We start from the raw sequence: 25,345 nt of genomic DNA, 5'->3' as shown, positions 1-25,345 counted from the left end.
GTGTTGGAAGGGACCCACAAGGGTTATGGAGTCCAACTCCTGTCCCTGCACAAGACCTTTGTGAAATGGCGTGACCAGCAGGTCCAGGGAGGTTATTCTCCCCCTGTGGTCACCACTGGTGAGACCGCTCCTTGAATCCTGTGTTCAGTTCTGGGCCCCTCACCACAAGAAGGATGTTGAAGCTCTGGAGAGAATCCAGAGAAGAGCAATGAAGCTGGTGAAGGGGCTGGAGAACAGGCCTTATGAGGAACAGCTGAGAGAGCTGGGGTTGTTTAGCCTGGAGAAGAGGAGGCTGAGGGGAGACCTCATTGCTCTTTACAACTGCCTGAAAGGAGGTTGTAGAGAGGAGGGAGCTGGCCTCTTCTCCCAAGTGACAGGGGACAGGACAAGAGGGAATGGCCTCAAGCTCCGCCAGGGGAGGTTTAGGCTGGGCATTAGGAAAAAATTCTTCACAGAAAGGGTCATTGGGCACTGGAACAGGCTGCCCAGGGAGGTGGTTGAGTCACCTTCCCTGGAGGTGTTTAAGGCACGGGTGGACGAGGTGCTGAGGGGCATGGTTTAGTGTTTGATAGGAACGGTTGGACTCGATGATCCGGTGGGTCTTTTCCAACCTGGTGATTCCGTGTGATTCTGTGTGTGCCACTTCCGTGCGTGTGTATGGATTTTGCCAGAAACCTTATCTTTATTTTTCTGGAATAGAATCACAGAATCACCAGGTCGGAAAACTCCTCTCGGATCATCGACTCCAACCATTCCTACCCGCCCCCACGCCCTGCCCCGGGCCCCTCGCCCGCCCGTTTCTCGAACCCCCCCACGGGCGGCGCCTCAAGCCCCACCCCGGGCCGCGAGTCCCGGCGCCCGGTGCCTCCCCGCAGCCCGACCCCAACGGTCCCGGCGCGCGAGGAGGCGGCGCCGCCCCTCCCCGTGAGTCAGGGCTTCGCCGCGCTCGCAGCCCGCGCCGCGGGGGGCTCCATGGAGAAGGCGGCGGCGAGCGAGGGCGGCGGCAGCAACAGCAGCAGCCGCAGCAGCAGCCGCCCCACCTCGGCGGGCTCGTCCCCGTCGTCCTCGTCCGCCGGCCGCGGGCTGCCGGGCCGGGCGAGGCTGGATGGCGGCGGCGGCGGCGGCTGCAGCCCCGGCTCGGCGGCGGCCACCAGCCCCGGGGGCGCGCAGGCGCCCGGCGGCGGGAGGCGGGAGCCGGTGCTGGAGGGGACGCTCAGTAAATACACCAACCTCCTGCAGGGCTGGCAGAACAGGTAAACGGCCGCGTCCTCCCCGGCAGCGCCGCCGGACCCGGCTGGGAACGGGGCTGGGAACGGGAACGGGGCTGGGGCTGCGCCTAGGATGAGCTGGGCATGGGCTGAGCTAGGCTGGGCTGGGCTGGGCTGCAGGCGAAGCGGTGGGGTGAGGAAGGGGGTTCTGCCCCTCTGCTCTGCTCTTCTGAGAACCCCACCCGGAGCACTGCGTCTGGCTCTGGAATTCCCAACCTAAGAAGGACGTGGAACTGATGGAACGGGGCCAGGGAAGGGCCGCAAAGGTGATCCGAGGGCTAAAGCACCTCTGCTGTGAGGACAGGCTGAGGGTTGGGATTGTTCAGCCTGGAGAAGGCTCCAGGGTGACCTTGGAGGAGCTTCCAGTACCTGAAGGGGCTACAGGAAAGCTGGGGAGGGACTTTTTATGAAGGCATGGAGTGATAGGATGACTAGGAATAACTTTAAATCTGAAGGGGGAAAATTTAGATTAGACATTAGAAAGAAATTCTTCACAATGAGAGTGGTGAGGCCCTGGCACAGGTTGCCCAGGGAAGCTGTGGCTGCCCCATCCCTGGAGGTGTTCAGGGCCAGGCTGGATGGGGCCTTGGGCAGCCTGGGCTGGTGGGAGGTGTCCCTGCCCAGGGCAGGGTGGGTGGAACTGAATGATCTTTAAGGTCGCTTCCAACCCAAACCATTCTATGATTCTGTGAACTAAAGAATGAAAAACTGGGTGAGAGCCTCCCAAACTAAATGGTAAAATTGCCACGCTTGCGATGATTGTTTTTTTTGCTGCGGGGTGAGACAGTGGACACTGTGTTCAGTAAGATATGTTCTTGTTGCTGTGTCTTTCCTGTTTGACAAGTCCTTATTTATGTTGATACGGTGGCAGGCCCTGGTCCTGCAATTTGTTGGGTGTGGGCAGGCTGATGTGCAACTGTGGAAGTCCCAGGGAAGATCTGGTTTTGAATCTAGTGTTTCAGTGCAAAATTTTTTTATGGAGTTGAAGCCTGACTGTAGAATGAATAATGCCATATTGGGATCTGTTGAAATCAAGGGAGGCTATTTCTTCTTAGTGTTTTACTTCTCATTATTAAACTCTGGCCTCTTAGTGGATGAGTGATGATGAGTATCTAGAACTCCACTTTTTAATTTAAGGTGATGGCTTTGAAGAGAAGAAATGCTACGGCGAAAACATCTACAGGGCTAGTTACAAATCTCTGCACGAGCCTTTTAAAAATCAAAAGCCTCCTAAACCTACCAAAACATGCTGTTGCCTGTATTAAATGATCCCATGGGAATGGCTGGGACCTTGTTGTTCCAACAGTACTTTTAAAACATTTATAAGTGACAGAGGTAAACTGCACAGATTATAATAATGGTGCTGACTTGTGTGGGACTAAAACAGTGGTAGGGAAACTGTAGCAGTACCTTCAGGAGCTGGTCTAATTCCATACACTAGAGAGCATGCATAGATGCATCTGCTATGAGTGACAAGGAATATGTGTGGTATGATTTGGGTAGATGCTCATCTCGATAACACTAGGCTGCTTCAGTGCAGACATAGAGAAAGCACTTAACTGTTGTTTGGCTACTGCAGTTCTGTGCTAGATTCACATTAGATGTGTGTCTGTTGATTAATGCAGTCCCTTTGTAGTTTTGTTTAATAAATAAATGCATTTTGATATCTAAAATGTGGGACTAAAATGCATGAGTAAAACTGAAAGCCCCACCCTCTCCCTTTTTCCCTGACACCTTCATCTCTTCTTTTAGAAATGATAACCCCTTGACTAATCATGTGAATGATTTTAAAGGTCACTTTCATGTAATCTGATGAAATTACGAAAGAGAGGTCTTTGCTTATAAGTCTTTGGGTCTCAAACTGCCTGTTTGTTGTATTTGGGCACAGATGAAATCTGGTAAGGCTGGCAACTTGAAATAGCATGTATAATCTGCTTATGTCCAAGAGACTTTTATCTGAAAACATAATGGAAAAAAGATAAGCATCTCTTAAACAATTCTATCATAGAACTTGGAAATTCATGTCTGTTTACTTTTAGTAGTCTTTTCTAATGCTGTGTTATCATGCTTTGCCAACTGCCAGTTTTGCTTTCAGTGAATATGGCTGTTTGAGCAAAGGGTTTGTAATGACATAGAGTGTTTAGTCTAAGTAACTTTTTTAGTTTGTTCATTTATTCAGTTATATCAATGTATGTATCTTTTGTTTGGGATGGAGAATCTGATAGAAGTGCTAAACAGAACAGTTGAATCTTGAGCCTCACAAAAATTGGTCTTATTATAACATCCAATAAATGAGTAGTGATCCATGGATTCAAGGGTGTTTGAGTGTTTGGCCTTCTGGATATTTGTTACAGTGTATGTTTTCTGTGAACTGGAGCTCTGTCTGTAAGATTTGGTAATTGACTTCGTAGCTGGCACCTGCAAGTCAGTGACGAATATACGTGTTACCTGAATGATTGTACAAATTAGTTTTGAATTTACTTCATCCGAAAAAACAAGAAGATTGCTTAACTGCACGATCAGTACAGCCAGATGGTGTGAATATAAATAAAATGAAAAAATAAAGCCAAAACTGACAGAGTTTGGTGATCATGGTTTAGGAATGTTCTTTAAAGCTCCTTATCCCTTAGCCTAAATAATTTAAATTTATTTGATGTTAGCTTATGCCATGTGGTATTGAAGTTGAAGGGCTTTCATATGTAGTCCAACACTTACTGTGGAGATTACCCTATGCAAGCCTAAAGAAATTATTATCACATGGATTATAATAAATTACTGTCACTCTTTTACCAGTTGTCGTTCAGCAGGTGTATGCAAGGCAGTCTTATTTTGGATGAGGCAAGTGAATATGAATACTGAAGCATAACGTTCCCTTTATAAGCATTAATTAAGAAATAATTGAAAATCTCAAAACCAGTCATTTTGTGGAGCTGCATTACTTCTTATTTTAAGAATTTCTGTGAGTTTGCTGTCCATTACTAAAGAAATCTGTTCTGCTCTAAAGGGTTGAGGAACAATCTGATTTGGAAATGAGTGAGGTTCTTCACCTTTGTAACACTGCTTTCTCTTGTTTTACTCGGGTATGAATGCAGAGAGCAGAACTTAATCTGAAACACAGACACTTGGACGTAAGAACAGTTGTATCTGGTCTGAGACATTCGTGCATCTGACTGTTTTTACTATGAAATTATAAATAATTATGTTATCAGAATTAAGGGACTATTACAAAGTATTTCTATTGGCATTTACTTGTTCTGTGTGAATGGGAGAGTAGTAGCTTCTATTTTAAATGGCGGTTGTGTGGGTTTGATGGACAAACAGGTCTCTAGAATCCTTTCATGTCATGCAAAGCCTATTTCTGTAGAATCATAGAATCACAGAATGATTTGGCTGGAAGGGACCTTAAAGATCATCCAGTTCCAGTGCTGCTGTCAGTGGACACCTTCCAGTAGGTCACAAAGACTCATCCAACCTGGCCTTCAGTAGCTCCAGGGGTGATGCGTCCATGACTTCTCTGGGCAGCCCTTTCTGGTGACTCACCACCCTCACAGTAAAAAATTTCTTTCTCATATCTAATCTAAATCTCCCCTCTTTCAGCTTAAAACCGTTCCCCCTCATCCTATCCCTGCACTTCTTAATAAAGAGCCTCTCCCCAGCTTTCCTGTAGTCCTCTTTAAGTATTGGAAATCTGCTCTAAGACCTCCCTGGAGCCTTCTCCTCTGTAGGCTAAAAAAGCCTGACTCTCTCAGCCTTTTCTCATGTGGGCGACATACATATTTTGCATGAGGTAACTTGATAATAATGAAATACTTATTGCCTGAGGCATTATTATCCTGTTTTTTAATAGAATGGTATCGTGTTTCAAAAAGTCTTAAAGCTCCATTTGCTCAAGGTGGTGTGAAATTCATGTGTGGTCTGTCTCCCTTTTCCTCTTTTTCCTTGGAAATGTTCTTAGTACTGGTTCTTGTAGGGTTTTGTCCTGCAAGCTTGTATAAGCCCTTGGATCACCTGCATTTGGGCTGGGGCATAAATTTGGATTTGTGAAAAAAACCAAACAAATGGAGTCCCAGCTGATAGATGCTGTTGTTGCTTTTCTGAGTGGAATTACTCTGTGTAACTCATCCTGTAGCCCAGGTGTTTTCTAAAGCATCACTTTGGAGGTGATGGAGTCCCCATCCCTGGGGGATTTTAAAAGACAGGTAGATGAGGTGCTTAGGGATATTATTTAGTAGTGGACAGGTGTGGTTGGAATTGACAATCTCAAAGATCTTTTCCAACCTAGTGATTATGTGATTCTATGATTTGGCCTGTTCCAGTTTCCTCTCTCAGTTGAGAAATACGTTGTGTTACCAGTCTGTACGAATTGTTCCGGATGTGCTTGTCCTTGGGCACCATCAGAATTCTTTTGGGGGTGCTTTGGCTGTCAGCAAAAGTCTGCGTTGGTGCAGTTTGGGGAATTTTTGTACTCAGTCTCTTTCCCAGGCTTCACGGTGCTGTAGTGTGGACTCTTTGCTTTTGTAGTTTCAGAGAACAGTTGCAATCTGACTGCTGCCACCACAGAGAGACCTTTCTGTATTTCCAGTGCCCCAAACAGCAGCTACGAAGAAGGAGCAGACTCTGCTCCTTGTGCTAATTCAGCAGCTGACTTCTATGGCTCCCAGGGGTTATGCTGCTTTGACTCTAGCTGTTATGGAAGGTTGCTTTCTAAATTTGTCGACAAAATAAATCATCAGTGTTTTGTGCTATGGAACCTACAAAAACCTGTGTGGAACATTTTTTTAATTACTTTTAAAAAATTTTATATATATTCTGGATAAAGAGATTGTGACATCTTAGAAGGGGAATTAGTGAAGATACTTAAAACTCAGTAATAGTCCCTCTCCCCTCCTTCTGAATTTTGCAGAATTCTGGGATTGACACGAGCTTGTGGAGATTTGGGGTGGTTAGCGCCTCCAGTAGTTGCTAAATCTTCAGACAAATTGTTCTAGCGATGAATTATGGCCTTTCTCCAGTGTAAAAAAAATGAGTAGTTGGTTACTTACAAACTATATGGCTGTAGTTGTATAGGTATACCAATATAGCTGCTAGAAGGGAATTCTGTCCTAGAGAAATAAACTGGTTTTTTAATACAGAATAAACAATACTGTCATGATTCTAACACTAGAGAGGAGAAAATAACCATGCGCTTAATTAACATTTCTGACGTTTGCTGAAATGGGAATTCTTTTGTGTTCTTATTAGAATCAGATTAACACCAACCTCTCCACTGAGTATATTTTACTCTTACTGTGTTTCTGGCATATCTATACAGGGCTTTGTTTAGCGTAGTAATACCTTTTAGGATTTATTTGCAGAGTTTGGGAAGTGGGACAGTATTTTAAAGAGCTGGAGATGGCAATTTTCTCTCTTTCGTCTGTTGTTGGAAGTCTGCTCCTTAAATTTTGGAATGTTGATTCTAATTTGTTAGGAGTTGTGGAAACACTTTTAAGTTTTTAAGATATTTTGATAATATTGGGCCTGCATTCTATTAAAGATTTTACTTGCAAAATAGATTTTACTAGAAACTGCGTCCCTTCATGTGTAGATTCTGTGTGTAATAAGAGACAACATGGAAAGGAAGAAAACTGCTTAAAAGCAATGTGCTTTCGTTCTTCCGAACAAATTAACAGGGTGCTTTCTGTGCTGAACCCTCAGGAGTTGCCTCGCCTGTGCTACTGAAATGAAGATATCTGTCATTAGTTTCAAATAAAATTGGAATTTAAAACATCAAGAAGTCAGTTATTTTAGTAAGTTCTGTTTTGGTTCAAGGCACTAATCTCTTTTTCTTAATCCTGAAATCTAAGTAGCAAAAAAAATCACATTCAAATGTAAGCTTTCTTCCCCTTCCTCGCCTTCCTTCAATTTGTGCTATTGAAACTTTTCCCCCATTAAGTATCATTAATGCTCACTTAAAAAAAGAAAACAAAGAAGATCTCTTTAAACATATATCCCCAATTTATTTGTTGGCAAATTAGAACTTTCAGTTAAGATGCACTTTGTCTTTGTTTAGTTAGTGGTTGATCAAACCTAACTGGTTTAAATCATGAGCTGGTTGATTTAGTTTGAACTGCCTCTAAACCAGCTATGTTGGGAGAATGGAGGCGGCTGTTCAAGCAGTGAAGCTGAAGAAAGAATTTTAACAAGGTAAGAGGGAGGCCGAGAAATCCATTATTCTTTGCCCTTCAGTGATGCTTGCAGGAAACATTTGGAAGAAGACAACTTTGAACCTCAGGCTGACATTGCAGAGGATGGTCTTGTGCTGAAGGAATTGGTTTGCACTGTGGAGATGTGGATTCTGCTTGGAGAGCTCCCATGGACATTTTTCTTGTCCCCAGGCAGGTAGCCCAGGCTCTTTGTTCTTCAGCTGCTTGCGTCACGTGGTGTCAGGGCAGCTTATTCCTGTACAGAGGATAAATTCATTTTATGCATAATAATCTAATGCCCAAGATGCTTGATGATAATGTAGGAGAAAATCTGCTTAAAACAAATAAGACTTGGGCATTTTCACTCAGGCAATGTATTTGAGTTTTGTAAGTGCACTTCAGAGCTGAGCAGCAGTCTTGTACCAGAGGGAATGAAGTGACAGGCAAAATAGAGCGTGGTCTTCCCTTCACCCAGATGTCACACTTAGCTTTCAGACAGTGAAAAGAACTGGCAGTTGGCATGAACACTGAAGCACGCACTTACCCTTATCTGGGTTTTGTTATTACTAGCTCATTTTGCTGCTAGCTTTTTGAATGGTGATTTCTCTGCTTAGCAACACAATGATAAATGTGGTTAGAGGGAGCACACGTACACTTGCTGCCTCATTTAGAAAAATCCATCAGTTTATGAATATGGATTTTGTTCATGTAGGAGAAGTGACAATAAGTTGTTAAACTAAGCAATGTGTCTGAATCTTTTTATGAGTGTATAAGAAAAGTATTGAAAAGATTCCCCCAGTCATTTACATTTAAAATTAGTTGTTTAATAAGCAGAATGTATTTGAGCCTTAGCTAAAAAAGCCTTAGCTTAAAAAGGCTGAACCTTCTGAGTGAAAAAGGTGCTAAAAATTGCCATAATTATTGTTTTTGATGTAAAATTATATTTGTTAAATACAAATTACGATGGGATTTACTTGTTCTATGTGCATGGGAGGGTAGTAGATTGTATTTTAAACAGGAGTTGTGTGGGTTTGATGGACAAACAGGTCTCTGTAGAATCCTTTGTAGAATGTCATGCAATACCTATTTTCATAGAACTGTAGAATCACAGAATGGTTTGGCTGGAAGGGACCTTAAAGATCATCCAGTCCCAACGCTGCTGCCCGTAGACACCTTCCATTAGGTCAGGTTGCTCAAAGCCTCATCCAGCCTGGCTGTGAACTCCAGGGATGGGGCATCTATGACTTCTCTGGGCGGCCTGTTCCAGTGACCCACCACCCTCACAGTAAAAAATTTCTTCCTAATATCTAATCTAGATCTCCTCTTTCAACTTAAAGCTGTTCCCCTTGTCCTATCTCTGCACTCCCTGATAAAAAGCTCCTCCCCAGCTTTCCTATGGCCACTTTTGAGTACTGGAAAGCTGCTGTAAGGTCAATCTGGAGCCTTCTCTTCACTAGGTTGAACAAGCCCAACATGTTTGTTCAGTATGTATCACAATGAGTGGTGAAACAAGAAGTATTGCATTTGTTTTGGCTAAAAATGCTGAGTTTATTTCTTTGGTCTCAATACACTTCCACAATTTTGTTTTCAAGGATCTTGGCATTGTGCTTTAGATCTTGAGGGCTTTTGTGGAGATCTTTCAGGGATGTTTGATTACTTTTTAGAACCTAATCGAGGGAGGCAAAGTTTGCTTAGTATTTAACTGTTGCATGTAAAAATGCTATCTAAATGCTACTGTGCTTTTCTTTCCAAGATGACGTTTAATTAGTAGATAATTAAAAGCTGAAGAATGTAGGTCCTTAACTACTCAGTTCTGTAGCACAAAATATAGGATTTGTCATGATTTCTGTGTCATCTAGACTTGTGTTTCTTTTTGGATACCTATCTGAGAATTTTTCTTCCAGTGATAGAGAATTTTTCACCATAGCTGTGGGAACAATTTGTCTGGCTTTAATCACTACTTAAAAAATGGCATGTTCTTGATGCATATCAGCCTTTGACTTTTCACAGAATGTTATTATGCCGGTTGTGTATGAGACTGAAAATACCTGATTTAATGTCTGTGTACAGTCTTTTGGGCAGGCTAGGTTATCCTTGGTCTATATTTGGAGTTTCTAGACCAATGGAGTTTTCGTGCTGCAAGTCGGATCCTCCAGTAGCTTTAAGAACTTATGATAGTTCTGATTATTATTTGATACCTTAATGTTTTTCTTCACATGTGGACACCAGAACTGTGTAAGGTTTTGGTTGTGGCTGCACTGGCGATTCAATACAGGGGTAGTGCATCTCATTTCTTCCAACCTGACATTCCCCACTTCAAAAGTTCAAAGACCATTATCTTTCTAGGTCTTCATCATCGTTATTTTTTTTTTTTTGAAAACTAGGTTGTTAAGTTTGTCCTGTAAGTTTAACTGTTAATCTAATGGCACACAACACTGAGACCTCATGTTCCCTGGTGCTGTTTGGCTTCTCCAGACAGGTGTCTTCATACCCACACTCTTGTCGCTTCCTACTCGCTGTCAGTGTCACAACACCGTGGTGCTTGTTATACCATTTTCTCCTGATACCGGGTGCTTCTTGAATCTGGTAACATATGGCATAGTAGCCAGAAGTGTCAAAACGAAGAGTAGCACTTAACTATCCTTTTGTGGATGGGAAGATGATGGAAAGGAGTGCTGTGGGAGCTGTCTCCCCAGGGGATGCTTTCTCCACTGTTAGCATGTTTTTGCATATCCCCAGTGGTACTTCTTGGACTTTCTCATGGTGTGTGCATGCCCTATTTTTGAGGGAGTAAAAATAGTAGTTAATTATTTGTTTACAGAAGACATCAGTTTTAAAATAAAGTCGAGGAATCTGAATATTGGTTGAAAGAATTACTTGGACAAAATAATCAGTAAATATTCCTTACCCTGATTTTTTTATGAGTTAGTGCTTTTCCAGGTAAATCCTCTATCTTATAATTATGATTTTTTTTCATTAGATGTATGATATTATTTTGACAGTATTGCAATGCATGTTATTTGCTGATGATAGCTTACCTTCATATCATCAGCAGTCTTTATTTTTTTCCCCATCTAGGTCATTGCTGAACACTCCATAGCCAAGAACTGATTGCCAAAGAACACTGTTAGAAATACATTCACTTGAGGATCCTCATTTAGCTGTATTTTGAAATTGGCTCCGTCTTTAGCTGTTTTTCAATGCATTTAATCTTTTTAATTGTACTTAAAGCAGTGCTGCCTGCATTAGAACATTGCTTTGATGCTGCTAATATTGTGAAGGAAACTTGTGATATCAGAACCTAGCAGGTTTTCTGGAGGAAATTTGTTTTTTGTTAAAGGCATGCTGATTGGTGTTATTTATCTTGCTTTAAATATCTTTTGTTTGTTTAAGAATATACCGTATCAGCTGTTATATTGAGCATTGGATATGCTGAGAAGTGTAGACAATTAACTAGGCTGTCGCATTTATAATTTTTCAAATGCTGGCATAGTGCAGCTTTCTTCAGTGTGGGAACTTTTCCATTGCTTTTGTTGGAAAGGAGCTGGGTACACCAAGTATTGACAAACCTTAGCGTTTTGTATCATCCACCATGTGTTTGGTGAAACCTGACAATTTTGCTGGTACTGTCCTCCTTATAAAATTACAATTTAAAATTTGGAGTTCTGCTCTTCAAAATAAGAGACAGGACTACACTGATACATAGTTTTAATTGCTGTATGCTTAGTGCTTGTTTCAGTATTCTTCCCTAAGCTAAATGCAGTTACTCTTGTGCGTGTCTCTTAGTCCAGCACACCCACTCTGGAATGTTGCACAGCATTTGAAGGTGCCTTAAGGTTTTTGACTAGAAAGACTTCAGGTGATCAGTTGGATGTTTTGAATAAGTTGCTTCTACAAGTTCATCTATATCAAGTACTTATTTCCCAGTGACCAGGGAAATGGCTTCGATTCGACTACACAGCCGTTTACCCTTTGCGTTATTAAGACTTGCACCTTATATAGTGTGCATTTCAGACTTGCTTTATAAAAAAATCTTTGCAATAATGATTATTTTATTTGAGAAAGGACTTGGAGCACAGTTGAGAGTTGTTACAGGACAACTTGTCTAGGTCATTCAACAGAATATTTAAAAAGAGAGGTGCATGAATATAAGCTGCGGTTCCATGTTGATAAAGCTTCTGCGTTTACCTCATGTACAGGATTGTGAACCACACTGCCACTTAGAGCTATATTGGTTGTTATGTCTTTCATTGAGATAAGATGATGCTTTTATATAAGGGGCACATACACACTGTGCTAAAGTCTATGCACTGAAGTTAGAGTGGTGTGTTTAACCTCAAAGGAGAGACATGTGTGTACTTTTCTAGCTTTGGAATATGCAGAAAACCTTCCTAGTGGAATGAGAACAGTTTAAGTTAGCGCAGGCAAGCCCAGGTGTTCTGCTTTTATACTCATTAACTTTATAAAATTATAAAAAAAAATGGGGGAAAAGGGAAAATCACCAATTTCTTCTTTGGTGCTGTTACTTGGAGCTGGCAGGAAAATGAAGAGTTGTGCATGGTTACTGCATACTTCTTTTATCTTGGTAATAGGAGGAAGATAATGAACTTGATCATGGAAAAGGTGCTGAAGTTTAGGCTACATGGAGAGGCAAAAAATGCTTTAGCCATTGCTGCAAGCATTTCTGCATTTTGCACTTGCACAAGAACCTCTCCTGAATGTGTTTGGTATTTTATTTTTGATGCCTTATCACAGTAAGCTTTTTATAGAAGCTGCTGCTCTTGAAAATGGAATAGATTTCCTTCTTTCTCTTTCCTTTTTTTTTTAGCTGGAAGGTTTACCTTCCATACAATATGTAGTGTGAAGTTTGTGTTTGATTTTTTTTTTCTTTTCCTTTTTTTCTTCTGTTGCCTGTTTTATCTTACCTGCTTAGTAGGCTTTGATTCTGTGACTGTTGGGTTCATGTCTCAAACTTGATCTTCTTTTTATTATCCAAGTGCAAGGAAAGGGTAGTTTGGCAGGAAAGAAAAGATGTAGGATAGTTGGAGAGGTTTAGAAAAGGAGTTAAAACTTCTGGAGGGGGACTGATGGAGGGAAAGGGAGCCATGGAAAGGGTAGAAACAGAGGAGAGGATAGAGTAGGTGCTGAATTGAAGACAGCACTAGGATAGGCCTTTACCACTTCTTACAAAAATAAAGAAGAAAGTCTGGAATTCAGAATCAAGTCTTGGAAACCCAAGTGAGATAATTTGCTGTTATTTATTAATTTTAATACTGCCATTAGGAATGGCAGACAAGGAGTGTAGAGGAGATTATTATTTTCCAAATTGCAGAATGTGTATTGCAGTGAGGACTTTTCTGGTTTTGCTTTCTTTCCTCTGCCACCTTCTGTAGCTGAGCTCGTTTAACATCAGTCATCTGTGAGCCCGAATAGCAGCCAAAGGAAGCTGCTGACAGTGTCCACATGGGTATAAATTAACGTGCCAGGCTTACCTTTGCTCTTTTAAACACAATATTGTTTCTGTGGGAATTCAAGCATATGTGATGGTGAAACTGTTCTCCTGTTAGAGGTTATGAGTATTGTTCCTTCATTTTTGATTAAAATGATGGGGATCTGGATCTTGGTAGGATGGTATTTTTAGAAATGTATGTAAGCAGCACCTAATGCATAAAGGTCTTTGGAAGTAATTATTGCTTATAAAGCTAAATACATTTTCTTCAGAAGGAGCAGGGCTAATATGCTTGTACCTTGCAACATATTGATGAAACCACCCTCTCAAGGACTCTGTGGACTCCATACATATGTTTCTTAGAAACAGTGTTGACAAGATATTCTGTTGTGAAGGTAGCAACTGTCAGGATAAAGGCTGAACAGAGAAGTTTAAACTTCTCATTTCTGTCAATGAATCGATTGTCTTGAGAGTAAAGGCAAGGCAAACCCTATTGGACTGTAAAGTATTGGTACAGAAAGCTGAAAAGTTCTGAGACTCCTAAGATGATGCAGCACGTACGAAAAGTCTATTTTCTGCAAAGCTTTGTTTGAGCTGGTTGGGGTGGAGAAGAGATGGAAGTGAGCCAGCATGCTGATCTTGCAAGCAAGATCCTTACTTTGTATATTGTATTTTCTTCCATATCACGTGTAAAGAAAATGCTGCATGGTCTTAGATATGTTAATTCTTTCCAGCTAGGGTCTTCTAGACTATGGATTAAAAAAAAATAAAGGCTCAATAGCTAGGAGGAAGATAAAAGGAACATAAAACTGAGAACTTCAAAAATTCCCAAAGCAAGGCCTTAAATTGCCTTTTGCTTTTTAATTTTTCCTTCTGCATAAGTATATATTTTAAATACTTGCAAAAAATGGCATTAGCATTACATATCTGAGTCCTCAGCCCCTTGTATATAAGAGTGGAATGAATAGTACTTGTTGAACAGGTTCTGTCAGTGAAATAGTATTTTAAATGAAAATTGCATTTGGGAAAAATGCCAACATTCATGTGGCTCAATTTTGAGAACCTAGGTGATAAATTATCTGCATCTTGAAAGTGAAAAATAACAGCTGCTATAAGCACTACAGTAAAACGCAAGAATGAATTTAAAAGCAGATGTTTTATTTCATCAACTTGTACAAAAAATAACTGTCCAGGCAGATGTGTTTGGAAAGCATTTGTCTGCTAGAAAGTATGTGATAGTCCGTATATTCACTTAGAATATATGATAATAGTTTGTGTCTAGAACAGCTATAGAGAATGTACCCTTGGTGAATGATACCAGAAGTACAGCGTGGAAGAGAGGAATGAAGAACTGGTTTTAGGACTGCTGTCTCCTGGCATCGTATGTCTATCTTTCTCAACTTGGAAATTACCTTTAAGATTTTTGTGTTGCTTTCACAGGAGGTAATCAGCTCTCATTATTATATGTTTCTACCACATAAATTATGAGTCATATAAATATGTCCACAAGACAAAAATGGCTAAATGAACGTGAGAGAGTTACTGGGAAAAATCAGGGAGCTAGATTTTTTAAAGCAGAAGCTTTTTATACTGGCATTATAACTCTGGTGACCTGATGAAGACTGATGAAGACAAGCACACTTAGATGAAAATGTGTTTCAAACTATTGTACTTGTCTGGTTTTTTTTAGAAATATTATTGATACTTTGAACACACCATAATATATTAAAGACAGAAAAGCCACCAGTAAGCTTGCAATACCTGACTCAGTAAAAATAAAATACTTAGTAAAACTAAGTTGTAGTACAATTGTACTCTTTTTTTAAACTTCTAATACTGTATTTTATGATGGTAGTGTTTTCTTAAAAAAAACCCCAAAGTTTTATTTTTCGTCAGAGAATACCACAGGTACTTTACAAAATTTGAGCAAGCCTCAGATGTGATTCTTATACTACTGAGCTCAGAGGAAGAGATGTTTGATTCCTAACTGAGTACATCTCTCCTTGTTAAATCATTACCAGGTGTAGTATATATCTTACTTTTCTTGGTGTAAAACTGAGGTCTACAAGTGGCTTTTGTTGACAAGGTGGTATTCAAATCTAAGCATTATTCTTTCAGTTTACAGGAAGGTTATATCTTGAGGTCTCTTGTTCCTTGAGGATTTTAGCTGTGGCCTAGAAAATAGCATTGAGTTGTTGCTGGCTCCTGGCAATGATTCTTGCCGAGGACAGGGCATTGCAAAACAAGGATGAACTATGAAGGTCTGGCAAGGAAGTCAGTGAACTGTGATACAACCCCGATAAAACTTTGCTGACTCAAGGCAGCTAATTGAAAATTTATGCTATAATATCCATCGATGGGATGTGGTTATGCTTTGAACCTCATTGGATTGCATTACTGTAATACAGTACGGTCAGTATCTTTCTCTTGATGTGTTCTTATTCTTAAAAAGTTGGCTTCAAAGAAATAGCTGCTGTATATTGAAAAGATGTCAACTTGAAATCTAGTGGATCTAAAAATAAACTAGTAGTTTTGGGTATACTTGAAACTTGTTCTGCTATTTTTAAACATATAATGGTAATAAGAACCAGGTGTGCTTGCCAGTCCCTAACATAATGTATGCTGAGAAAAAATATGCTTGTGTAGTATGGTAATTTTTACTAATACAGTTAGTTCCTGTTGTAGAAGATTTTCCTGTAAAAATTCCATGGATTTACTTTAAGCTGGCTGTGCAGTCATACTGTACTTCCCATCCATCCCCACCTATCTGTTGCCAGTGCCTCAGTTCTCTTTGGTTTGTTCAAGCTTTCTTGGACACTAAGGAATTTCTGTAATTTCATATGTTGTTTATAAAAACTACAGCTATAATTGATGAAAGTCCTGTCCAGTTAGCTTTCTTGGACACTCTAAGGAATTTCTGTAATTTCATATGTTGTTTATAAAAACTACAGCTATAATTGATGAAAGTCCTGTCCAGTTAAGTCTGTGCATACATTTTATTTAATGCTTACCAGGCTTCATATAGTATGCAATTGTTCCACACCCACTAATGAATGCAGTTTAGTATGTCAAGTAGATTTGTCATTGTGGAGGTAGTGAAATGCAAGGGATCCTGAAGTTGCTGGTAAAACGTATGGTTCGTATTTTTCCTTTAATTTTCTTCTTCTCCCTTTCTCTTCCTCTTTGGGAGAGCACTTCAATCTAAATGTGCTTTCGAGGCTTTTTTCAGAATATTTTCAGAATCTTCTTTCAAGTCCCAGATATGCAATTGTTGAGGGGAAGGTTAGTAGTTTCTTGAAGAAAACTGATATGGAGGTGGTTCTGTCTAGCTGGATCATTTCACTCCTGCATGAGAAGAACTCAGACAGAGACTGGAATACCAGAAGCTTCTAATTCCTCAGTTCAGACATTAAATTACCTGCTAACAGGACTGCTAGTTTCCCCCCACCGCTGAGTTGCTATATCTTGATAGTAAAAGAGCCTAGTGAAAATGTAATTATGCTAGGAAAGTGATAATTTCGCTGGTACTCTTAGCCTTGTTTTTAATTAAGGTAACTAATTTAGACTTGATAGTCATAAGGAGCTATGAGAATGGCCACTATCTTGAAGCAAAGAATTGATTGCAGTTAGTAAGCAATTGATAAACTTTTGGTTATGACAGCCTCATTCAGTGGCTCTGTCCTTCCCAGGGTGTCAGAGGTTTGAATTGCAAGTTTCATTCTGCAGCTTTCTGGTAATCCAGTGCTTTTCCAGCCTTTATGGCCTTGCGTGCCCCATGCTGCTTACAGGGCATAACTGACATAGCATTCTTCATTCAGTGCAGTGGCTTCAATGTTGTTGGCTAAAGTAATCCTGTAATATATACTGTATTTTTTCTATGCTGAGGGCTAAAGGCTGGCAGATCATTCAAGTCTGGACAGAGCTCAGGGCTCCCCATAGCTCATTGCGCTATTGTCAGTGTGGGAAAAGGACTGGAAGTGTCCTCCTTTGCCTGACCATTTGTAGAGGGGTCAGCTGGTTGTGAAAGCTGGTAGGAGCTGGTAGGAACTGTGTTCAGTTCTGGGCCCCTCACCACAAGAAGGATGTTGAGGCTCTGGAGCGAGTCCAGAGAAGAGCAGTGAGGATGGTGGAAGGGGCTGGAGAACAGGCCTTATGAGGAACGGCTGAGAGAGCTGGGGGTGTTTAGCCTGGAGAAGAGGAGGCTGAGGGGAGGCCTCATTGCTCTCTACAACTACCTGAAAGGACGTTGTGGGGAGCAGGGAGCTGGCCTCTTCTCCTAAGTGGCAGGGGACAGGACGAGAAGGAATGGCCTCAAGCTCTGCCAGGGGAGGTTCAGGCTGGACATTAGGAAAAAATTTTTCATAGAAAGGGTCATTGGGCATAGGAACAGGCTGCCCAGGGAGGTGTATGAGTCGCCTTCCCTGGAGGTGACAAGGTGCCTGGACAAGGTGCTGCGGGGCATGGTTTAGTGTTTGATAGGAATGGTTGGACTTGATGATCCTGTGGGTCTTTTCCAACCTGGTGATTCTATGATTCTAGGAGGCTTAGATGGATGCCTTTTGGGCACAGAGGTTCTGGTGGGAGTCTCTGAGTTGGAGGACGAGCCACAGCAAATAGCTGGACCTTCTAAGCAGACTGTGGCATCTTACAACTGTTAGTCTCATAACCGGGGTTCTTATATTTCTCTATGCTAGTTTTTAAATGGAAGAATTAAAGCCTTGAGAAAAAGGGCTGAACAGATGCCGAATACGGTCTTCTTGTGCTGAACAAACAGGTTAGCAGTTGAATGTTAAGCTTTTCTGTAGGATCAGATAAATTATACGAATCTACCAGTCCTCCTTCCTATCTTTTAAAGATCTCTTTCCTTTTCCATTCATTTGATCTTGCTTTAGATACTGTGACAGCAGGTGTAGGCAGAGTAGTGCTGTAGAGGGTGGATAGTAGAGGAGAAAACATTTCAAAGCAAGAAGATCAGATATGAAAATGTTACATGCGCTTAAAAATTAGAGATGGATGAGCTGTGACCTCAGGTTCCAGAGAGGAAGCCTTACGAAGCCTTTTTAGGTTTTGTTCCCCTGAAGCTTAAAAATTGATTTTTCAGAAGTGACATTTGAACAGATTGAACATGGGGGGTGTGGAATAGGTGTCTCGACTGAGGGAGCAGGAAAGCTTAATGGAACTGTCAGTAGTAATAGAGAAAGCAGCTGGTATAGGAAAAAATATAGTGCAGTTTCTCACAGACTGCTGGTTTGAGATGGTGTCGGGACATCAGGAACAGATGTCTGAGAGATTGAAAATACCTACGCTGCTCATGTTGAGTTTTAACTTTTATTAAATAAATCCCTCTACTGGATTTAATTACTGGAATGCTGAATTGCATGCTTTTAAAAAGGAAAATATCAAAATTATGAAACTGTAACTTGATTCTGGAAATGTGAAAACTACTGGATTTCTGCTGTGGCAATTTATTTATTATCTCCGCTTGTTCTGTGCTTCCATTTTTGTCCCATGTTGTCCCATCTTGTCCCCCATCTGTCCTCTGTTCCCCTACCCCCCCCTTTTTCTCCCCTTAATAGATTTGTCATCTATTAGGTACTTGAATTAATTGTAATGGATCTGTTCTGTTTTAGAGAGTATTTTACACTTATGAATTCTCCCCCCACCCCCACCTTTGTATACATTTTCCAGCACTGGCTTCAGAGATTCAGTTAAGTTGTGGCACGTTTATACTGCTGAAGGAAAAAATGACCATTCTGTTGTTGGAAAAACCGACAAAAATTCTGTTTCTTGATATTCCTGCTACTGAATTTTTTCCTGAAATCAATATTCTGTATCTGTTCCTTCTCTGATATTGTTTCAGGGACTGTATATGAGGCAAGCTGGCTATTGAACCGCAGGTGTGGGGTTTACTAGAGAGGTCTGAGGAAATGCTTAAAATTATTGCTAGTCTGTATTTAGGTTGTGGGCTCTTTTTTTTTTTTTTTTTTTTAATCCTTTTACTATGCTGTCTGCTTGTCACCGCTCAGAGCGAGATGAAAAGCAGAGAGTGCCTTGTCAACTGCTGCAGTGCAGGGCCAGTGGGAGTACTGAGGAGTGCACTGAAGGCAGGGAGTAGGGTACCAAAGAGCACTGCAGAGCAGCAGTGACCTTCAAATGTCAAATCTCTCTTAAGAAACAGGACTTACAGTTTGTGTTCCCTTAAGTAGAGGAGTCATACTTCTTGACAATGTTTTCTTTTGATAAATAGTAAATTTTTAGAAGTGGCTGTTAAAAAAGATGCATCTCTGTAGTTCCAGTTTTCAGCTAGGACTGACATTTCTTCTGGATTTTTTTTTTACCTCTGTTTTTTTGCTTGAGCATTTGTAATTATTATTTGGGTGTCTCTGATACAATGAGTGTGAGGAGTTATTTTTTTTGAGCAAGAGGAGCAGTAATTGTATACATTCTGAGGCCCTCCGATCATTCCTTGTCTATTTGAGGTGCCAGATGGAACAACATCTATTAAGATTGTTTGCAGTTACTAACACTTGGTAATAAACTAAAAGAAAACTAAAACCAAGTGGTTAAATACAGAAGTACTTAGGGCAGTAGAAGAAATATTACAACTTGATGGTTTTTTCCCATCACATGGAAAAAAGCCTGCTGTTGTGCTGTAATATAATTAATACGTTATTTTTACCAAAAGGAGGAGAGCACAAACCTGACCTATAAAAATCTGAAGTTGAACAAGAAGCAGGATTTAAAAGATGTTTTGTCTCATTTAGTTAATTCATTGTTCTGTAGTTTGATTTCCTGCAGGCAGGTGATTCTGCTTCATGCCATTGATAACCAGCAACGTTGGCATGTTTAAAAGAAATTTGTTTTGCTATCATATTGTTGTTATTGCATTATTTCTTTAATAGCTATGTACTAGTTTATTGCAAAAGTAAAGAATTTAAACTTCTCTTTTGAAGCCATTGGTTCACACTTGTTCATAGCTCAGGAGTTCATAATTTCAGTTATGGCAAAGGACCTCTTCATTTGTGTGGGAGGGTGGATTAGATCAGCAATTCCTGAATTGCTTTTATAACTAGTGTGATTGTAGCAATAGAGACGACAGCAGAAATTATGTTAGCTTTTAAAAAGTAACTAGTGAGTTTGTGCCTTTTTTGTAGAGCAGACTGATTGCTTTTGTATTAAGAACGATGTCAAATTTTATTTAAAAGTACCTGTTTACCAGCTGATCAGCCAATGTGACTCTTCTCATTAATTCAGTAAGATGTAATAAGGAATTTGACAGAAGCCTATGCAATGTGAGGTAATGCAGAAGGCTCCTGAAAAATACCATTTTTTGTGATTTTAAAATGGAAATTGCTGTAGTACTGAGTACAGTAGGAACTGGCTTGGGAGGACTGCTGGTGCAGAGTGGTGGAAATTGTTCTTACTATCTATTTTCTTTGATCATCTGTCTTGAGATTCATATTAATGAAGTAACTATTAGTGTGGGAGAGGCTGTGTTTTCAGCCTGGGGGAAAGTTGTTGCATGTAATTGCACAAAAGCTTACTTTCCAGTAATTTGAAGCAGTTGAAAGGTGATAACAGGGCATCAAGTGAACGTCTCTGTGAGCTGGACAAGCTGTCAAGTCAGGACTGCCATGTACAATGACTAATGTGTGCAGCCTTGTTGTGAATGAGTGGAACGCACCTCACCCAAAAGAGAAGCAGTAATATCTTTTATTGAGGTAAAATAATAATTTGTCAGAGTTGAATAAATTGGATGGAATTTAACAAAGTTTAACAGTGGTTTAACAAGGTTCAATAAGTTTTTGGTGGCAAAGTTCATCTTATTAGTTGCTGCATGGAAGAAATATACAAAGGAAAATTGAGTTAGAATTGTGTTAGGATGATTTACACTGAGGCCAGAGATACAAATAGTAAGGAAGACCCTCCCATTGCATCGTGAGGTTCAGAGTAAACTCCTTTGCTTTCTAAGCACGCTATCAGTCACTGAGGATTTTTTGCAGGTAAGAGATACCTTCACCTTGGTTAAGGAAAGATCACTTGGTCTCAGGTAAGGAATGTCAAACCTTGAGAGGCATCCCTGTTCAAGGGGTGAGTCACCTGGCATGCGGTTCAGAGAGAGCTCAAACTGGGCCTGTCTTGATGGTAACATTGATGGAGTGAAGTAGTTGGCTGCTAGTCAGTGGGGTAGACATCTTCATTTTAGCTCTGGTAGCTTGTTCAGTACTTTGGTTGTCTTACACCTTTTGAAATGTTTTTCCGAGGCACCTCCACTGCCTTGTATGTGAGCCAGGAGCTTTCCAGCTTGCAGGTTCACCACAGGGCACGAGGTCTCTTGCTCCTTTGTCATCCTGAAACAAAGTGCAGCTGAGGTCAAGTGTGTCCATCGGAAACCTACAGCTGAAAATATTGACCAGTGGCTTCCATGTAATGCTTGTAGCTGCAGGGGAAATGGATTTACTGAAAGTCTGACCTGGTTGCATTATTCTTCAGCTGACTACAGCTCTTATTATTGTATAAGTTATACTGGGATGTGGTGCTGAGCACTGCTACTGGATGGTGATGGGGACAAAGAAATGAAGATGACAGAGCAGTAGTTTTGATGTGACACTAAACAGAGGAAGCCTGGTTCAGCTGAACTAGTTTCTTAAAGTGCAAATCAAGTTCTCCCTTAAGGAGGGAGAGTGAGAAATGATAACTGATTTTCAGTTGTGCTTTCCAAGGACAGCTTTTATCACTTGGCCCAGTTTTATTGATGTAACAATTTACTGAGATTTTGGGGAACAATTGCTGTTTATCTTGCTCCATTGCTGTGGACTGTGGTGTAAACAGGCAAGACATTGTATTTTTCTTTAAAAGTGATGTAGAAGTTAAAGGACTCATCTGATGTTTGACTGGAATTTTATATACTGAGAAGTACCGGGGCTACTTTATATATTTTCTTCAGTTATGTAGTTCTGAAGTGGAGTGGAGTTCTTCCCATAGAATGCTAACAATTCTAAGAGTCTGTCTGATTTCCTAAAACTTCATGGAAATGTATCAAATGTAAATCAGATTAAATATAATTTTTGGAAGGGTTTTAGCTTTCAGGGGAATGTCATGTTCTTTAGTCTCTTATACCAGTAACTTGTAGAGAATTAAATATCTCTTGACTTTCTTCCAAGTAAGTGTTGGAAAAGCAGATTAGGAGAAGAAAATGTAAAAGTTATTGCATAGAGAGGAAAAAAATGAACATGGCTTATTTCTATTTGTAAGCTTTTATTTGGTAGCTAGGAATTGTTTTGTGTATTCCAGTTGTTGTCTGCTGATATAATTAGCATAAATGTGTTTTTTGGCTTGGGTCAAGATGGTAGATGATGTCTAAAATGACCTCCTTTGCTTTCATGAGACCAAAACATGAGCCACTGTTTCACCTCCCTCCTGCTGAGTGCGGACACCCTCTCCCAACTGTCTGTACCTTCTGTCTTTTCCCCCTGGTTTAACAAATTGAATTAGTTCCCACTGAGTTTGATGAGCATTAATGAGGACCCAAGGGATGTGTTGTGGCCATGCAGCAGGGGAAAGGGAGAGAAGAGAAGCAGTTGTGAGCCCTAAGCCTGGATGAGGTTTTACAATCAGCTGGGCTGTGGACATGGGGTGTTCTTCCAGGAAGACTAGGGGAAGCTGAAACTAGTATTTCTAGGCTGATAGGATGGGAGAAAAGCATCCTAAGTGTCTTATATGTCACAACGGAACAAAGAGGGTGATTTTTCTGCCTGCCAGTCACCTTTAGACACAGCAGAAGCAATATGACTAGATTTGTACACAGCATGCTTTAGGATGTTGAACATACAAAATACAGTAGATTTGCGTTTTCTCTTGTAGGTTTACTTTTTCCATATACAAATATTTTTGTATTTGTAGGTGGTAAGGCAAGAAGTCAAGAAGATGGTATAAGAGAGCAATGAATGAGAAAAAAATAGTACTGTGGTTGTTCCTCTGTAATTGAAAAAGAAAACCCAAACCCCATAGCTATCGCTTATGATCCTTAGTGGTGTTGGAAGTAGAAAAGACCAATTGAGACTAACAGAAGCATTAAAATTCTTCTCTACAATTTTATGCCTGCTGATAATTCCAAGAAAGTGTTATGTCATTGAAATAGTCCTCAAAGGGTTCAAGAAATTAATGAAATCATGATTCAAGAATTAAGAGCATGTTGTCAACAAAAGGAGAGCAACCTCCTTACACGCTCCTTGCTGCAGATTCCCTCTCACTATGCCATGACTCTGATGTCCTGTTGATTGTGGGGTAGTGGAATCCAGCTCACTAAAATGGCAGAAAATGAACCAGGTTAAAAAAGATGGGAATACTTTAAGTATATATTAGGGTTCTTTCTTGTTAAGTGCTTCATTTTCGAAGTATTCCAGCTACATCTTTGCTGCTTCCAGTATGTGCTTGCTTAGTCTGTTGAAACTACACAGCTATCGGGAAAAAGTGTAGTGCTCTATGTAGCTTGAGAAAGATATGGATGTACTGTTAAAGTGTGATCTGATGTTGTTTTCTCTCTTGGCCACCTAATAAGCCTAGGAAGAAGTAACCAACTAAATCTTTTCTTTAAGGATATCTTCAAGATGTTGATGAGCTAGTTTTGGTGAGAAGTAGCAAAAACCCAATCTTCACTAACATAGTAATTAGTCTCTAGTACATATAGTCCAGTGAAGAAGAGTGTTTTGCTCTGGATGATGGCTAAAGGTTTAGCTAGTAAAGGGCTTTGTTCTTGACTGTAGTAGCATATCAAATAATTCTTCAGATTTATATTTACTTAATTTTGGATAAATTTACTGAAAACCTTTTGGCATGTCTCCTTCATTCTGCCTCTTCATTTCCTCTCTAAATTCTCCCTCACTTGTGGTCGTAATAAAACTGACATTCTCTCTTGCTTTAATTAATTTTCAGCAACATCATTCTATTTCTTTTAGCTTACTGTCAAGTTTTTCTTAAAATAGTTTAGGAATCCTACCTAATTTTTCATACTTCATATTTAATAATTAAAAATGAGGGAAGAGCTAGTAAACAGTGAAGAAAGGTTTGTGATTTAGTTTTTTTGTTCAATTATACTGTATAAATGGTTTAGTAGACATGATGTTGAGCTGACAGTTGGACAGGGTGATCTTAGAGGTCTTTTCCAACCTTAACAATTCTGTGATGGTATGATTTTATTATAGTGCAGATCTTATTGCATAGAATTTATAATTCAGTTGCATGATGTAAGATACCATTCCTGTGACTTTGGGGTTTTTACAGTCTCTTAAAACAACCTTGATTTTTCACTAAGAAGTAAAAATGAATTGGAAGGCACTACCAGAAACCATTTTGCTTGCATTGACTTTTTGCTCCTTTTTATTTATGTGCAAGTCAAGTCCCTTAAGGTCCCTGAGTTACCACTGGTCTGTACATGTTTAAGCAACAGGCTGTGGATGTTGAATATGGGACCTTATTCACCTGTGAGGAATAGACGAGTTAGGGTTCACCTCCGTAGATAATTTCCCTGGCTTTTAACTAGGAGACATGCAGCCCAAACACTTGGGGCTGAGATAACAGATTGCTTTTGTCTGTGTAATTGGCTCAAGATATGACTTGAATGATGTTCGTAATTTCCTTTCTGTCATTGTTAAATTGAGTAAAAGCAGCACTTAAAGTAACTGAACTACTCTACAGCTACTCTAATTGAAGCTGGAGTAGTCTTGCAATTTAAGCTACATTTGCAACTGTTTTATGGTCTGATTACCTGAACAGTTTACCTGATATTTCCACCAGGAGGTGTTTAGGACATCTCTTGATTTGTCATCCAGCATTTGACTCTTCCTCACTTTCAGCATTTGTGCTGTTGTTCAATCACCCTCTGTGCCTTTGTTATTTGTATCATTAATATTTCAGTCCCTGAAAGTGTTTTATCTGCAGGTGAAATCCTAACTTACATCAAGTCTGTTATAAAACCTTAGGGTCTTATTGGTTGTCTTATAGCATGTTCTGTATACAGTCTGTAGTTCTTGGCAGCACAAGAGGGCTCTTAAAATCTGCAGAGGTTTGATGTACGAAGGTGCCTCCCTTAGATGGGACACAATATCCAGTACAGCAGTGCTAGGTTGAGTTAAGGTTAATCTACCAGTGAGGAATACAAGCTGTTTGGGAAGAGAAAGGAAGAGTTTGTTGGGAGGCGCTAGTCAAAGGAACATAAACCAACTTTACCTCTGCGAATAAGGGTTTGATTCATCATTGGTACACTGTAAGAGGGAAGTTATAAGAAAGTTTAGCATGAGGCTTTTGGAAGATATTGTGTAGTATGTGTGTGTGTGAGAGAGGGTTTACTGCTTTCTTCATGAATGTTTTGTCCTCTCTTAACGTAGTTCAGTGGGCAGGCTCTAGTTGCCAAAGTTGAAGGAGAGGGGCATGGGGTTATTTCAGTT

At 40.3% G+C, this 25,345-nt stretch overlaps 1 protein-coding gene across 2 annotated transcripts in view; it reads left to right on the top strand.

The window, feature by feature from the left end:
* Window positions 1–930: 930 nt before the first annotated feature.
* OSBPL10 (oxysterol binding protein like 10) overlaps window positions 931–25,345 on the top strand; it is a 116,855-nt gene continuing 92,440 nt past the window's right edge. Inside the window, exon 1 of one of the 2 annotated variants that reach the window (XM_069860111.1) lies at window positions 931–1,253. In XM_069860111.1, coding sequence (XP_069716212.1) covers window positions 973–1,253 — 281 coding nt within the window. In that variant the 5' untranslated portion in view covers window positions 931–972. The remainder of the gene's footprint in view (window positions 1,254–25,345) is intronic. The other variant, XM_069860110.1, reaches the window with a different exon arrangement.

Source organism: Phaenicophaeus curvirostris, chromosome 6 (assembly GCF_032191515.1).
Source record: "Phaenicophaeus curvirostris isolate KB17595 chromosome 6, BPBGC_Pcur_1.0, whole genome shotgun sequence".
Lineage (NCBI taxonomy): Eukaryota > Metazoa > Chordata > Aves > Cuculiformes > Cuculidae > Phaenicophaeus > Phaenicophaeus curvirostris.
Note: the sequence above shows the minus strand (reverse complement) of the source record. Positions and strands in the feature narration are given on the sequence as shown.